This window comes from Corvus cornix, chromosome 2, assembly GCF_000738735.6.
Source record: "Corvus cornix cornix isolate S_Up_H32 chromosome 2, ASM73873v5, whole genome shotgun sequence".
NCBI classification, from domain to species: domain Eukaryota; kingdom Metazoa; phylum Chordata; class Aves; order Passeriformes; family Corvidae; genus Corvus; species Corvus cornix.
Genome location: NC_046333.1, coordinates 16,751,612 through 16,767,336, shown reverse-complemented (window position 1 = coordinate 16,767,336; position 15,725 = coordinate 16,751,612). Strand labels below are relative to the sequence as shown.

General features: G+C 38.2%; 1 protein-coding gene across 9 annotated transcripts in view; it reads left to right on the top strand.

Annotated features, from left to right (window-relative positions):
• MYO3A (myosin IIIA) overlaps positions 1-15,725 on the top strand; it is a 120,562-nt gene that overhangs the window by 10,574 nt on the left and 94,263 nt on the right. For all 9 annotated transcript variants that reach the window (XM_019285868.3, XM_019285865.3, XM_039548711.1 and 6 more), the window contains exons 2-3: positions 1,132-1,314; positions 6,110-6,244. In XM_019285868.3, coding sequence (XP_019141413.2) covers positions 1,147-1,314; positions 6,110-6,244 — 303 coding nt within the window. In that variant the 5' untranslated portion in view covers positions 1,132-1,146. The remainder of the gene's footprint in view (positions 1-1,131; positions 1,315-6,109; positions 6,245-15,725) is intronic.

Genomic DNA, 15,725 nt, shown 5'->3' with positions numbered 1-15,725 from the left:
GAAGAAATGGCTTTGCCCGAAAGTGGTGAAGTTCCCAAGGCATGGATAAAGACTAGGTATAAGGTAATGAAGAAGTAATGCCTTAGGATAAGACTGCAGTCAGTGTCCTGACTCAGGTGAGTCTACGTGAATCCCATGGGACAGAAGAAAGAAGCAAATTCTGAATCTGGAATGGAAAACTGAGGATTTACTTATTACAGATGTATGTCTCTGGATCTTGATCTTTACTTTGACCTTAACCTGGAATAGTATTAAGGAAGATTCATTGTATCAGGTAAAATTGGGTCATTTCATTCCCACAGTATTTGAAATCAAGAGGTTGGGCCACTACAGGTTGCAGCACCAAGTACACAACAGATGGCTGCAGGTTTCCTGGTGAATTGTATCTGTCACGGACCAGGGCGTTGGTGTTACCTGGTCAGTCAGTAATGGATACAATTCAGTCGCTGTAAAAGGTGTTTCCTTTACAGTATGTAAACCAGTTGTTAAAGGATGTACGTTGGTAAGTGTGTTCCCCGTGACTGAGAGTGCTTGACTGTCAGAAGACCATAGCATTGTGAAAAGATCTGTCACTTTGATCTGCTTGGCCTTTTGAGATCTATGTCATAATTCAAATGCTAAGAGTGGCTTGTAAAAATGTTTGTTTGCTGTAAGAGTTTGAATGAACCTAATGCTACTACTTAGGATGTGTTGTGTCAGTTTCTTTCCACTTCTTGCCTGATTCTTGGTAATGGACCTAAATTCTTTGCGATTTTATGAACTTGACTCTCATTCCCCCATCCCCCCAGAGATCCTGGAGTGACAATATATATTCATAGAAGTGCATGGGAAAGCTTCTACTAGCTTCACTCAAACTTGAATTTGATTCAAATTATCGTTTGAATTTCCCTTCATTTGATATTGTGTTGACTGCACAATATCAAATGAAGGTATGTGCAGTCAACACAGTATCAAATGAAGGGAAATTCAAGTGCAGCAGTTCTTGTTCATTATGCTATCTGTGCAGGCACACTATATGCAAAAACACATTTCTAGTGTTTGAGGCTGGAATGTGTATTTCTCTTCCCATTTGTAGGAAGCAAATTGCTATCAACCATTTGTTGAGTGAACATTGAGATCTCTTTTTCCTAGGAGCCATCATTTGAGATGCTTCCGTTGACTGGAAAAACAATAATATTTGATAGCTTTCCTGATCCTTCAGATACCTGGGAAATAATTGAGACTATTGGCAAAGGAACCTATGGAAAAGTTTTCAAAGTGTTAAATAAGAAAAATGGCAGCAAAGCAGCAGTCAAAATTTTGGATCCTGTTCACGTAAGTTACTTATATTATACCAATACTTGGTTAATTGTGTGTTTATGTAGTCTTTTTTCTCTTAATCTTTGTAGCTAGTTTGTATTGGAAGTGACAGTGAAATGAGCTGTTTCAGCCTGCGATGTATCAGGCTAGCTATCAATACATTTTTCTTATCTTAAGTGATCTTGGAAGTGGTTGCTTATAGTGAAAGTCAGAAATACACCTAAACTTTATTACTTTTACCTTGTTATCCCTTGTTTTTCTCTTGTTTTCAAAAGCAGAGATGATTATTTTCCTTTTCAGTACTAGGAGTCCTAGCTTATTTTATTTTTACTGTTGTTTCCTTTCTTTTTTTTTTTTTAGTTTTTGACATACTAGCCCGTAAGGAAGTTACGTACTTCTAAGTACTTGAGCTATACCTTCAAGCATCTGAGTACATGCTTGTAGCTAAGTTACAAGCTATGAGTGATACTTCAAAAATAAAATAGCATACTTTATTATTACTGTTTATTCTGTGTTTTCAGAATGTGCCAAAATATGTAGATGTCACAGAGAGATCCATCTTTTGAAATGGAAAATGCAAAGGGATTAGCTCTATGCACAAAGCATTAGGCTACTGGGAGATGGAATTACGAAGTTGTAGAGTATGATTTCATTCTTAATAACTGACATTGGTTAGATGGCAGTATTACTCAAAGAGTAAGGAAGAACACTAGTCTGGTTTGTAAAGGCACACCCCACTGACTTCATTGATGCTGCACGTGGCTTGAGACTTTACTTGAGAACGAAACGTGGAAAAGCAGCTGTTCCTGTTTCACTGGCCTTTTTGAAAGGCCAGTGCACTCCCAGTATGGGTTTGTGAGGTGTGTGCTTCCATTGCATGACCTCTGGGCAGGAAGGGACGAACATGTCATGCTGTGTGGACCCTACAGGTCTGGACCTGCACAGCCACACAGGGCTTTTCTACCTCTGCACATCACACATATGGTCCCATGACATGAAAGTCCATGGAACGTGTTGGTGAAAACATAGTGTCTTCCATTATCTTTGCTATGTTTCTTTCTGATCTGCTTTTAATTTCAACTTGCTTTCAAAGCAACAAAAGGGTGCTTATCTCAATTCAATACCACAACCTCTTCCAAAGTAAACATAACTTGCCGAGTGATAAGCATCTTGATGAGTTCAAATGCATTGGAAACTATTTTTGACTCTCTTGCTTTCTGTAAACAAGGTTCTTGTGCTTACAATGAATAGGCACGACTTCCTTCCCATTGGTGTTCATCTAAATGCCTGTTTGGCAGGAAATGCTTTTGCTTTCCTTTGTTTCACAAGTGTTCAGGAGTGATTCTTAAGTGGCAGCTGGCTATGGCAAGAATTCCTGAAGGAATCGGTGAAACTTTCAATGTTCTGTACACTTTGGAGGTCGCAGAAAAAGATTAAATGATGATGATAGGAAGAGAAAAGAAATATGATGCTAGAGGAAAAAGAAATAGATTAAATGGGGAAAAGGAATAGACTGTAAAGAAAATGGAAGAAATAGAATGGATAAAGATGGAATATAAGAAAATGAAGACAGGCATATATATAACTGATGAAGACAGGTTCCTTATTTTAATGAAAAAATTGCAGTAGCACAGTCAACATCATACTTCCAACACTTGACTCTTAACTAAATGTTTTATCCTTTTTATTCTAAGAACACTATTCTTCTTTGGCCTCTCCTATTTACAGGTTGTCTGGAGCAGCTGCTGTGCCTCCATATTACTGCTGAAATGACAATCCTGTATTGGAAATAGAGTGAAAGCAATAAACAAGTTCTTTTTATTTAAACTGAAAGTATTATTAATGGCTGCAGAGGGAGCCATTGCAATGAAGAAAAAGATACTTTATGTATTTTCTTCTTTACATTTCACAGTTATTTTTCTTTGAAGATCGTTTCAGAATTGTGCCACTTGAGACTAGAAACAAAGCAAAAGAAATGTGGTTTGGTTTAACTGCTATTTTGAAATTAAACTGGGAACCTACATTATCATGGGTGATATAAAACTGAAATAAGCATTTAATGTTTAATCCTTATAGCACAGATTCTTTTTGCTGAATAACAGCTCAGCTTTTTGAAACTGAAACAGGAAAGCAAAGGTGTTGAAATGAGAACATATGAAGATGGAACTGAGAAGGCTTAATCTTGTCCTCAGGACTATAAGTAAATACCATTGTACTTTAGAACTCTTAGCCAAATTATTCTATATATAGGATAAAAATATTCGGTCTGCCATTTCTAATACAGTTCTTTTGTGAAGGTAATTATGCTAAATTCAACCAAATATTTCAAGGTTTTTTTTCCTTCATAAAATATTGAGAAAGATTTTTTTTTTTTGTAGGCACAGAATGAATATTCTATTCATTTAATTTCTCCTTATAATTGTAAAAATCTCATAAAATCTGAGTATCCCTCAGGAGACAGAAACCTCTATTAGTTCACAGTAGAACAGTGGGCTAATTCTCTTCCAATTTCCCCAAGGCAGTCAGAACTATTGTATGCTTTGTTTTTAATTTCTTGGCTTTTGACTGTATTTTTTTTCCTTTCTTTTATTTTTGCCAGATGCATTTTCTGTCTTCATCCCTGCTTCCACTCTTCCTCTTTCCTTTCTCTGCCACCTTCAGTATTTTGGTTCTTTTTTCCTCCCTCGTATTTTTCTTCTGTATTCTGTATTTTGCTTATAGGAAAATTACCTTAAAGTGAGTTCCTCCTTTTTTAGAAAGAGGAAAATTCCTGCTGTTTTTCAGTTGTTCCAATAACAAGATCTCTAAAATCCTTCCTTGTGAGAAGACTTATCCTGGTAATCTTAATATGAAAGTTTAATGGCCTGATCCATGAAGATACCAGTGACAGAGGAAGTTCTTGGAGACCAGTCAAGCTGGTCTCAAGACAAAAGGCTTGTGTGAGGAACTTGAATTGGAGAGACCTGTATAAGAAACAAGTGAGCAAGGTCCTCTTGGGGCAGATGTGTTGAACAGAATGAGAAGGATCATCCTTCATTGGGAATGCAAAGCATCCCCTTTCTCTGCCATGGTCACTTCTATTTGGCTGTGCTGAGACAGGTTTTTGGCACTGAGTAGATGCTTTTCACTGATACGAAATCCATTCATATGTATAGTGGAGCTCCTTCTTCTAGAATGGATTTTTCACTTCTTTTTGTGTAGTTGTAAATAGCAAATTGTATTAAAAAATGTTTTAAATCTGAAACAAGTTTGCTAACTTTTTTTTTTAGATCTAAATGAGGGGGAAATGGCTGCAGGTTTTTTGCCTTTATCTGTTGACAGGAGGGATTGAATATTTTGTCAGTGTGACTCAAATGCAGTGTAATCATCATCCCTCAATAAGCAATTCCAGTGCACAGGTGGGAAGGGTTTACAGAGTCATCCAATGCCTGCTAAAGCCTGCCAATGCCTGTGTCCATGTTTGGTCTGAAGGGATTTGTACAGCTCCCAGTGCATGTGTTAGCAAAACTGGTCCTCATACCTCACCTCCAAATGGGTTTCCCTCACTGTCTAAGAAACCCAAGGTTTGTAACCAGAGTCTGACAAAAAGCCATGATTATTATAGTTCAGTAGCAGAACCCAGAGAGATCATGGATGTCACCAGCTTCTATGACAGTAGAAAATGACAAAAATTCCCAGATAATTCTAGAAAGTGGGATGGCAAATGAATAAGATGTGGCTGCAGTCATACTTCTTCATGGACAGAGAGGTAGAGAGGTAGTTCCAACTGCACCATTTCTAGCTGGGGTTTCCATTAAGACTAAAGCAGGAACGTGATTTCCCAAGGCATCTAAATATCTACCTACTTGTGGATTGCACTGGCTTTGCCTTGAAATCACAGAATGGTTAAGGTTGGAAGGGACTGATGGTGGGGTCATATGATCCAACCTCCCTGCTCAAGCAGGGTCTTTCTAGAACATATGGCACAGGACGTATCTGGAGAGTTCTTGAATCTCTCCAGAGAGGGACACTCCACAACCTCTCTGGGCAACCTGTTCCAGTGTTCTGTCACCCATGCAGTAAAGATTTTCTTCCTCATATTCAGGTGGAACTTACTGTGCATGGGTTTTTGCCCATTGCCTCTCATCCTATTGCTTGGCACCACTGAGAAGTGCCTGGATCCATATTCTTGACACCCTCCCTTCAGATGCTTCTGGATACTGTTGAGGTCCCCTCTCAGTTGTCTCTTCTCAAGGCCCAGCTCCCTCAGCCTTTCCTCGTAAGAGAAATGCTCCAATCCCTTAATCATCTTCATAGCTCTCCTCTGGACCTGCTTCAGGAACTCCATGCCTCGCTTGTGCTGAGGAGCCCAGAACTGGACTCAGAGCTCCAGATGTGCCTCACCAGGGCTGAATAGAGAGGCAGGATCACCTCCCTCAACATGTTGGCAGTGCTTTTCCTAATGCATCCCAGGGTACCATTGGCCTTCTTGGATTCCAGGCCACACTGATGGCTCATGGACTGCTTTTTGTCCTCCAGGACCCTTGCTCCTTCCCCAGTGTCCTGAGGGCTGCTCTTTCATATCCCATGTGTTCATTAGTTGAAATTTATAAGGACAAAATAAAATTTTAAAAAATAACTGTTTTGTATTCACTAAACAGAACCAGGCTTTGTAGCTCTCTAAATGGTATATTCATGTTCTATTTGTTTTTTTCTTTGTATCATTTCAAACTACATTTGAATTGACAGAAAATAATTTGTGGGTTTTTTTTTTTAATGGCTATCATTATTTATTTATTAACTGCTATGTATTTATCATTTGTGACACTAGGATATTGATGAAGAAATTGAAGCTGAGTACAACATTTTGAAAGCTCTCTCTGATCATCCAAATGTAGTCAAATTCTACGGCATGTACTATAAGAAAGATGTGAAAAATGGAGACCAGCTTTGGCTAGTTCTTGAGGTAAATAATACAGAAAAATAGGAGGTTTATTCCAGTTGGTATTCCATTGATGGGTATAAACTCAATGAACAAGATGCAAGTCATTTGTTTAATGGTTTTTTTTGCATGCAAAATGGTAAGTGCTGTTGTTTAGTCTTTTTAGTGTTCTGATTAAATTGTCTGCTCTGAGTTCAGCATTCTTATCTTGATATTACACTGATAATCCTGTGCCTTCAGAATTAGGATATAAATTCTAATAAACTCATAGGATTTGCTACCTAAAAATTCTAATAAACTCATAGGATTTGCTACCTAAAATCTTTCTTTGGTGAAAGGCTTGCCATGAGAATCTTCTTGTAGTAGCAGTTCTTTAAATATGACTAACATATGACATAGCAGTTAAAGAACACAGTATGGTGATTTTTTTCCAAATGAAATTATAGAAATTATTTAACTGAATTCTTTTTTTTTTCTGTGGAAGGTAAATGCACAAATAGATAAATAAGCCAGTAAGAGGAGCTACTGCCCAAATGCTGTTGAAAGCAGTAGGATTTCCTCAAATTAAGTTCAGAGCAATGTGCGTTTGTCTTAAGTTTTGAGTAATCTGTGAGCAAAGAGCTTAATCATTACAGTTTTCATAGATTCGCAAGCTATTCTGTAAAAACTTCCTCTTTTATCCAGAGGAAAATGAAGAATATCTCTGACAGGAATAGTGTGCTTTTCCTAAGAATCAGGAGTTTTGCTGTCATTTGATCAGGGTTTGATAAGATTGAGATTGAAAAATTGGCTGTATTTTATGATTTTTCATCTAAGTAAATACAAATCTACCAAATATCCCAATGATACAATGGTATCTAATCCCGGAAACAAGCCACCAGTAATGTATAAGTTCTAAAAAAATCTATTCCAAATTTTTATGTGTTCCCTTGGAAGATGTTTTTAAGAATTGTTTGCATTGAAAATCATAACAAATTATTAGGTTAGACTGACATCAAAAGGTATCAGGTCTTTGTGAAGTGAGCATCTTGGAAAATCCAGCTTCCATTGTATCTGCTGAGCATTTGAAACTCCCATCTGTGAAACTTCTGGCCTATACAGGATGGGTGCCAAACAGCCAGGCTGAAACAGACTGGGAGGAAACAGTCAAGTGTTTATATTTTAGCTTTTATATTTCACATGAAGTGATGTTCTTTATGTGAAAAACAGGAGTCTACATGTGGAGTATGTTTTATATTTACTCTTTTCATGCCAAGCTATACACGTGCAAGTGTTAGTATGGAGTGTGTGGAACAGTATTGGATGCTTCCTGTCACTGCACGTGTAGATCCATGAATGCAATGGATTTCAGCTGGTATGTGTAGATATGCATAAGTAGGAAAATAAATTTCACTAATGACTTTGGTGAAGCTTTCCTGTTAATAATAGTGTATGTGAAAGAAAACTGTCATAAAACAGATTTCTCTGTTCAAGTGGCACCTTCTTTTCAGCTTGTGTGCAGCTTTACAGGGCCATTGCAGTTTGCTTTTCACAGCAGTTATTAAGGTGTCCTGCATTTTATCAGAATGAATATCTTTTCATCATCTCCATTTTGTGCTCTTTGATTGGATCCATGGGCAGGATGATTTGGAGGGAAAGTTTCTCAAATTCCACTAGGAATGGGTTGTGATAGATGGCAAAACTCAGCATTTAATAATGCATTTAGAGCCACCACTGCTGTTTACCAACAAAGTTATTCACTGGAGTGTTTGAATCCATATATTTAGATGTTTGGGTTTGGGGTTTTTTTCCTAGAGGAAAGAATCTTCAGCTTTTTAAGACATGTCCCATGCAATGTATTTTTAAGAAAACCACCTATGGGAATGAAAGTGAAACAAGAAAACATCTGTACAGAGTAACAGTACTCTTGACTTTCAGTTCTGAAATACCCTTCTCTCTGTAGACTGCACTCAGATAAGCTGAACATCTGCTCCTCTTTGGATGTTGTTCTAATCACATTTATAATACAGAACGTTGCTGGAGGGAGGATTCCTGCCAGGTGCATTAAGCTTTGCCGTGTGTGTCCAGAGACACAGGCAGACTCTGTCCTACTGAGTCTGTTTTGGAAAGAAATCCCATACGTGGGATGAATCAGCTTAGCAGTTTGATGTCAGCAGACAGCAGCATGATGACGCAGCTGAGGCAGAGTGTGCTGTAGCCTATTTCTTTCTGCTCTCGATGTTAGTTGAGAACACAAAATATCTGAGATAGTTGGAGATCATTTGATGGAAGATGGAGCAGACAGGAATCATATCAGGCCCTAAAGGTGAGCATGTAGGTCAGGGACAGGTGGGGACAGCAAATGGCACAGGCCTTGCCTAGTGCAAAGAACAACCTAGGCTAGAAAGAGTGAAGGCTGAAAAGCCACAACAAGGTAAGTGGTAGTTATTACACAGCTTTTATTTGCTGCTGTAAACCAGAGGCTGGAATCATAATGTGACATATTTCTATAGTTCATTTCCTAGAGAGATCAGGTAGAACTTTAAGAAGCATCTTGGTCCATTTTCAAAAGATGCAAAGTTACGCATGCCATATTTGAGATGAATACAAGTAAGCTAGTGTATTTTATGGTCCTCAATATATTTTTTAAGAAATAGAGGGAACATGCATTATTTTTAAAGTTAAAAAAACTTATTTAATGAGTTAAAACTTATCTTGGTAGGGGAAAAATTTTGGAAGGAATGACTTTCCACCCAAAAATACAGTTTTGTAATATCAAGGCGTATTTTAGAAACCTCTTGTTCTGGTCAGGTAGAGGGAATTGCCAAGAAGTGTTACAGAAATACATCCTTTTCACTCTGGGGAATGTCAAGAAGACTGACAAAATACTCTTTTTAGGTGTTTTTTTTTCCCCCAAAGTGTGTATGTGAACATTTCAAAAACATTTGCAATGTCCTGCTGAGTTAGACCAATGGTCCATGTGCCTCAACTTTCTGTGTACTGCGGTGGCACTAGAAGATGCTATTTAGGAAGAGTCTGTTGTCCAGTTTTGCAGTCCATTTCCCTCATGCTTTCCAGCAACCATGATTGCTGTATTACAGATGTCCCAGACTATTCCATTTAGTATCCATTGATGGACACACTAAACCTGATGATGATACAGGCATACTGTACAGTCTCCCCTTATGAGCATACAAGTTGAATTTTTGCATCACTATTATATGCTGATTTCTATTTCTATAATATTCCACATAGTAGAATATAATGTTTTCAACATTATGAAAATATTTCTAAATCTAATGATATTTCAGTGTGAAGAAATTTAGACTCCTGCTCATTTGAGAAGGAGGAATATGTTACAGTTTCCAGTGGATTCCAGGCTCTATTTTCTGACCAGCTCTGTTGTTAAAAAGTACCTGCTGAGTAGTTGGTGCAATCTGTACAGATGCTGGTTGTGCAAAGTCCAGATTGAGTGAATCTGATTCACCTTTGTTCTCATGTAGAACCTTTACTTGATGTAGTGTAATCTTCACCAGAGAAATCTTGTGGGAGTGTAGAGTAGCTTGTGCTTGGAATCTGCTTCTCTGAAGAGGTATCATTTTAGCCTTTCCCTTTCCCTCAACCTTTTAACATGGGAAAAATAATTAAATAAATTGATAATTTGTATAATTCTGGATTTTTTCAGGCAAACTGGTATACTTTGAGTTTCATCTTCTGGATGTTTCTTGATGTTAATTGAATATGCTAACCAGACACTGGTAACTCAAAAGAATTACAGAAATATTGTCATGATGGATTCAGTTGGCAGCTATGTTTGGTGATTTAAAATTTGCCTGAAGTGATTCAGATTTTTTACTTACCTTTGATCATTTAAAGTTAATATTAAGAGGAAAAAAATTGAATGTACAAATATCTAAATTCTCTTTTTAAGTCCTTGGAATGCTTCTATTTGTGATTTTTTTTCAGAAAGAGGAAAAAAATCTTAAACCCAGTAAATAGAAGCTCTCAGAAGCTTGAATTAAACTAGAATACAGGAAACTAGTGCATCAGTTCACCTGCTACTCCTTCTGCAAACATAGACAAAGTAGAAACCCATGGTTAATCAGAGGAGGGACATTGTAACAATTGTAAAGGTAGCACCATACAGAAAAAAGGAATAAAATGCCAGTATATCAAACTGCCAGCCTGCTCTACCAGGGTTATGTCGGTCCATTACTACTAGTTTATTTCCAGTGACTTGCCAAAATGCTTGTAACAGGGTAAGAGCTGAGAAAGAACCTGTGAACAGACTGTGCTGTGTTACGGGCACAGAGTAGCCCACCAGTGCAGTTCTTGCCCAGTTACCAATCACAAGGTCAGTTGCCTTTGTCTGGTGAGGTGTTTAAATATAATGAGAATGTAAGAAGCTGAGATCCCCTTATAAAAATCCTTTCAGGTTTTGTGGAGATCCTTTAGAAGAGCTACCATTGTTGAATTTGCCTAGAGATGGAGAGCCCTGCACAATGTGTAGAGTATCAATTTTTCACTCCTTTCCCGTCCAAAAACTGACTTCCTAGCAGAGAGCTTTCATCAAAGGTATAAACCAGATGGAACAAATGGCTTTGGGAAAGGAGAACTGAATGGATAACAGAAGTCAGTTGTGATCTCAATCAGCAGCAGACATTTGTGTCAGCATTGTAGTACAGGAGAGTTACTAAGGAGGATTTGAAGGAGGATGGTGCTATGATTTTCTGTTTTGCTTTAGTTGCTCTTTAAAAGCAGAAAGGAAAACATGTTATGCCAGCAGATAGCCAGCAATGGATGCCAGCACTGTGAGCGGATCAAGGATAGAAGTAGATCTCTTGCTGCATAAGAAATGGTATTAGAACTGCTGTGGGGTTTGACAGTAAAAGCATCCAGCTCATGTTTGATGTGACTGAGAAAGGGCAGCCAGCATGAGGGTTCAAAGGAATAATGGCATGGTTGGAGATGGCTGGTTAGGGATAAGTACTCATTAAAGCCAAGAGAAGAAGGTGTTGCAGTAACTCCTAGGTAAAATTAAGAATGCTGAACAATACATGTACATTGCTGTATCTGTCCTGGAGTGAGTCTGCTGTGCTGTTGCACTGTTGTATCTGCCCTTTGGAGAGAGAAATTTAGCACATCGGATGCTTCCAGATGTTTGCAAATCTAACTGTGGTCATAAAGAGAGCCTTAGAGTTCATGGAATATTTATAAACTTTCCTCACAGTTTCATAAATGAACAGTGACAGCACAATTTACATGTGTGTCAGAGAAAAACAAGTATAATTAATGCCCAAGTTTTGTGTGGTTAAAAGTCTTGGATCCTTCACTGACCTACTATATGTGAAAGATTTTCTGATCATGTTGCCTTTTAAACATTGCATGTAATTGCATTTCGTTGCATCAAACTCACTGAAGTGCATCCTTCTTATTTAAACAACAACAACAACAACAACAAATCATCTGCTTTGTTATATAATGTCCTATCTATGGAATATATTCATGTAAAGAAATAACAGTCTCAGCAAGTCCAGCTGCTGAGAGGATGGGAGGTTTTTTTTCCTGCTGCGGAGCTGAGGTGTTAATATTGCAATTCTAGGTTGCTGTGTGGTTTCTACAAAAGAGAGCAACAACTGTCCAAAGATCCAGTTATTGGTATTTTTCTTAAAAAAAAAAAAAGACTAAAATATTTCACTGCTGTTTTGTACCTTAACTTGAATGAGGCTTCAGCTGTTTGAGAGCTGGAAGTCTGGGTGATGTAAAATGTGAAGAAAGACAAGAAATTATTAAAAAACACCCACCAAAACCCCACTCCCCACCCTCCCCAAAAAACCCTAATGAACCAAAACAAACCCAAACCAACCGCGACAGATTCTTTGACTTTTACAATCATCTCAATTTTTGCAGTAGATGACAATATATTTACTCATTTACTTTTGACTCATTAATTTTGCTTTTCTAAGCTATATAGGGAGACTGATAACTTCTGTGTGCTAGGTAAATAGATCAATATTTTTTTTAATCTGTTTGTCTAGATAATCTTCCTTGACCGGGCTTGTGATGCTTTTACCTCATTCCCATATCCCAGTCTAAAAGGGCAAGGAGTCCTGTACCATGTATGGAGCAGGGGATGGATATGGTTTGGCAGGGAGAGTGTGCTGTCACTCCCGCATGGCCAACACAACAAGACTCTTCACAAGCCACTGCTCCTTTTCCAGGCACAGGCTACCTCTTCAGGGGGCTGTTTATGCCCAAGCAGGCTGGGTACAAAAAAGTGAAGCTCAGAGCAGGATGAGTAGTTCTGCCTTTCTCTCTTGCTGAGATTTCCAGCGCTGTGGAAGAGTCCTGGTGGCTGGCAGCAAAGCATTTTCTCTCCATTAGCTTTTTCCTTTCTCAGCTAATGGTGGTGTCACTCTTCATGGCACCTCTCTGTGCATGGAGGAGGGAGAGAGGAGTGGCTGTCAGTGTTTTAAAGCAGCTAATTCTTGTTCTAGATGTGCAAACATGTTTGGCTGAAAATATCTACAGCTTCAGTTTCTGTGGCCTGCAAGGAAAGCACAGAGCTTGGGAAGTCACTGGTCATGCAAAAGTTCAGCAGACAAATTCATGTTATTGAAGCTGCTGGGACTTCAGTTGTTGAAAGCCATTTGACTGAAGATTTTGTCTTTAAAAAATAATACAATTGTAATGAATCAAGAAGCATTTGGGCAACACTCTCGGACAGATGGTATTAGTCTTGGGGTTGTCCTGTGCAGGGCCAGGAGTTGGTCTTAGTGATCCTTGTGGGTCCCTTCCAACTCAGAATATTCTATGGTTCTATAAGGAATGGGTAGAAGTATGGAAACTGGAGTTGTTTTTATTGCTGTGACAGTTTTAGCATGGGTGGGAAAATCCAAATTCAGTCACGATTCTTTCTGTGAGGCCTCTCTGAGTAATGAGCACTGGCTGGAGTGAGCCCCACTGGAATTTTTGGGAGTGCCTTGAAGCAAGACCCAACAGTCTCATTTTGGCTTTCAAAAAGATGAGCTAAACTAGAGACATCACGCTACCAGTTACTTCTCTTTTGCATGAAGTAGAGGACCTTGTGATATGGACAGTTTAATAATTTCTTTAGGATTTTCCTTTGGCATGCTTACAGTATGCTTTTGTTAGATACAGGAGTTACTATATGCAGATGTGTTTCCATCTAAGGGAATAAAGGCAAGTTTATGGAGTTTAAAAAAAGCTTTCAATGGAAGTTGTTCTGTTTAATGGAATATATAATAACAGTTATAATAAGAAAGCAGATATACAACTTTTTTTGCTATGTGGTATTTGCTGTAAAACAGTAATGTTTCAGGAAATTAGCATAGTGGAAAATAACAAGTCCATTTATGTTTTATAAAAGGCTGGGTGAGGGGAAGGAAGCTGTCATTTGCTTAAATATTATTAGCTATTTTCAAATGGCATATTTGAAGAAAAATTAAACAATTGAAAATTGCTTTTTCATATTTCTTAACACAGGTCATTTTTCAGTAATGTCTTTTGTTATAATTGCTCTATTCAGACCAACACTGAATGTTTTGATCCATTACATGCCTGAATTGGGCTTGATTTCATCATTTCTAATGTGTCCCTCTTTGCTTCCCAATTATAGCAATTTTTCACTCCTGAATCATTTCCTATTTTCTCAAGACCAAAGGTGTGTGGCTACAACTATTATTTGATGCTTCAAACTTTTACTAAACACTCATAATTTCTCTGCATAATGTATATTTCATATTACATTGGGGTTTGCACAGTTTGCATCTTTTAAACAACTGGTTATGGTTCACCTTGCTGGAGAATACTCACATACAAAAACCCGGTTCTCAGTAACTTAACAATTCTTGCCATCATGCAGTAAAGCAGAAGCCCAGAAAAAATAGTTTTACCAAACCACTGTGTAATTTAATGGCATATGAATAATACGCCTCTCACATTCTAATATTTAACATCACTTTGCTTTCTGTACATTTAATTTTTGATCACAGTTTTACCAACTGTGAGGTAATTGAAAAGCAAAATAAAGCAAAACACTAAACCTCACCTTTGTGTAGGTTTTTTTTAGATCCCAGATAACCAGACCTCCTTTATCTGTAACGGGGAATAGCATCAGTCATTGTAAGAATGCTTGTGCTAAGACCTTTTTGCTCTTTGCTGGAGGGTTTGCTCTCTGACACCTATCACGTGTGATAGGCAATACAGTTTTGCTGGTTTTGTGCTCAGTTTACATGTTGGGCTTCTTTATAAAGGAAGTGACTGAAGTCACTCCAGTGGTAGGGAGAGGGGTCTACTCCTCATTCTTTTTTGGGCAGAGGGGGCTGAAAGCTGCAAACTATAGGAGAAGAGTACTCAAGGAACAAGGAGCCAGGAGGTACAGAAACAAGATAGTCATGTGTCAGTGGTGATGAAAAGTTCCCTGGACTCCAGAAATAATGTCAGCATTTGTTGCAATTCAGAAAGCTGCTGACTTTGCCAAAATCAAATCCAGGAAGCAGGGAACTGCCTTGCACACACACAGGCAACAGGGAGAGATTGCTTTACAAAGCCTTTTAATTTCAATTCTGTCTGCTCTAGTCTCTCGGAGTTAATCATTCCAGTAGTTCATTAAAATAAGAAAAAAAGGAGAAGAAAAAATGACTTTTGAGTTTAGCATCATTTTGTTCTTATAGAATCATCTTTAAGAAAGTCCTTCAGACCTTAGTAGGGTCCTGTGACAGTTACAGAGTCCTGCAGCTCCTTTCATGTCCTGCATACTCCCAGGAGGACACCAATTGCCTTGAGGATGAGTGGGTTTCAGCTTCACTCCTTTTGTAAAAGCAGTCTTCTGACATGCCCCATTGTTTGGATCTGTGCTTCCCTGGCTGTGCTTTCAAACGCAATAGGGAAGATTTCTATTGCAGTAATTTAAATTACAGTGAATTAGACTAAATTACTGTCTTCATGTAGAAATACACAAATGAAATGGATTATGAGCAGTGTGGACATGGCAGTACTTGGACCTACTGTCTGAACCCTGAATCATATAGAAATGATGCTACAAAAAAGGAAGGTGCTAGGAAATGTTTCTTAACTGGTGAAGAGTGAACAAAAGTAAGGCAGTTCTGAGCAGGCAATAAAACCTGTGAAGTGCTTGCTGTTACCACAGGCTGCCCTCTTTGCTTAGGAGAGTCTTTGTGTTTTCTAGAGCCTCAGCTAAGGTTTGCAGCAGTCAGTAGAAATACTTCTGTCATTATGGATGCCAAGTTAATCACTCTTTTTTTCTCCCTAGCCAAGGGAGTGGTTTTGTCCTCTAAATGTTGTTTTTACCACTGGTCCTTGTGTATGATAAAATGATGAATTGCACTAAGTTTGCTCTATCAAAATATTCTGTCTTGGTAAGCTCCCTCTTGTATTTGCTAAGGAAGTCCTGGCTCTTTACTGACCAGTGCCTCTCAGTTTTGTGGTTAGGTTAGCTCTGATTTTGCAAAATGACCCTTACATTTATTTGATTATTAAAAAA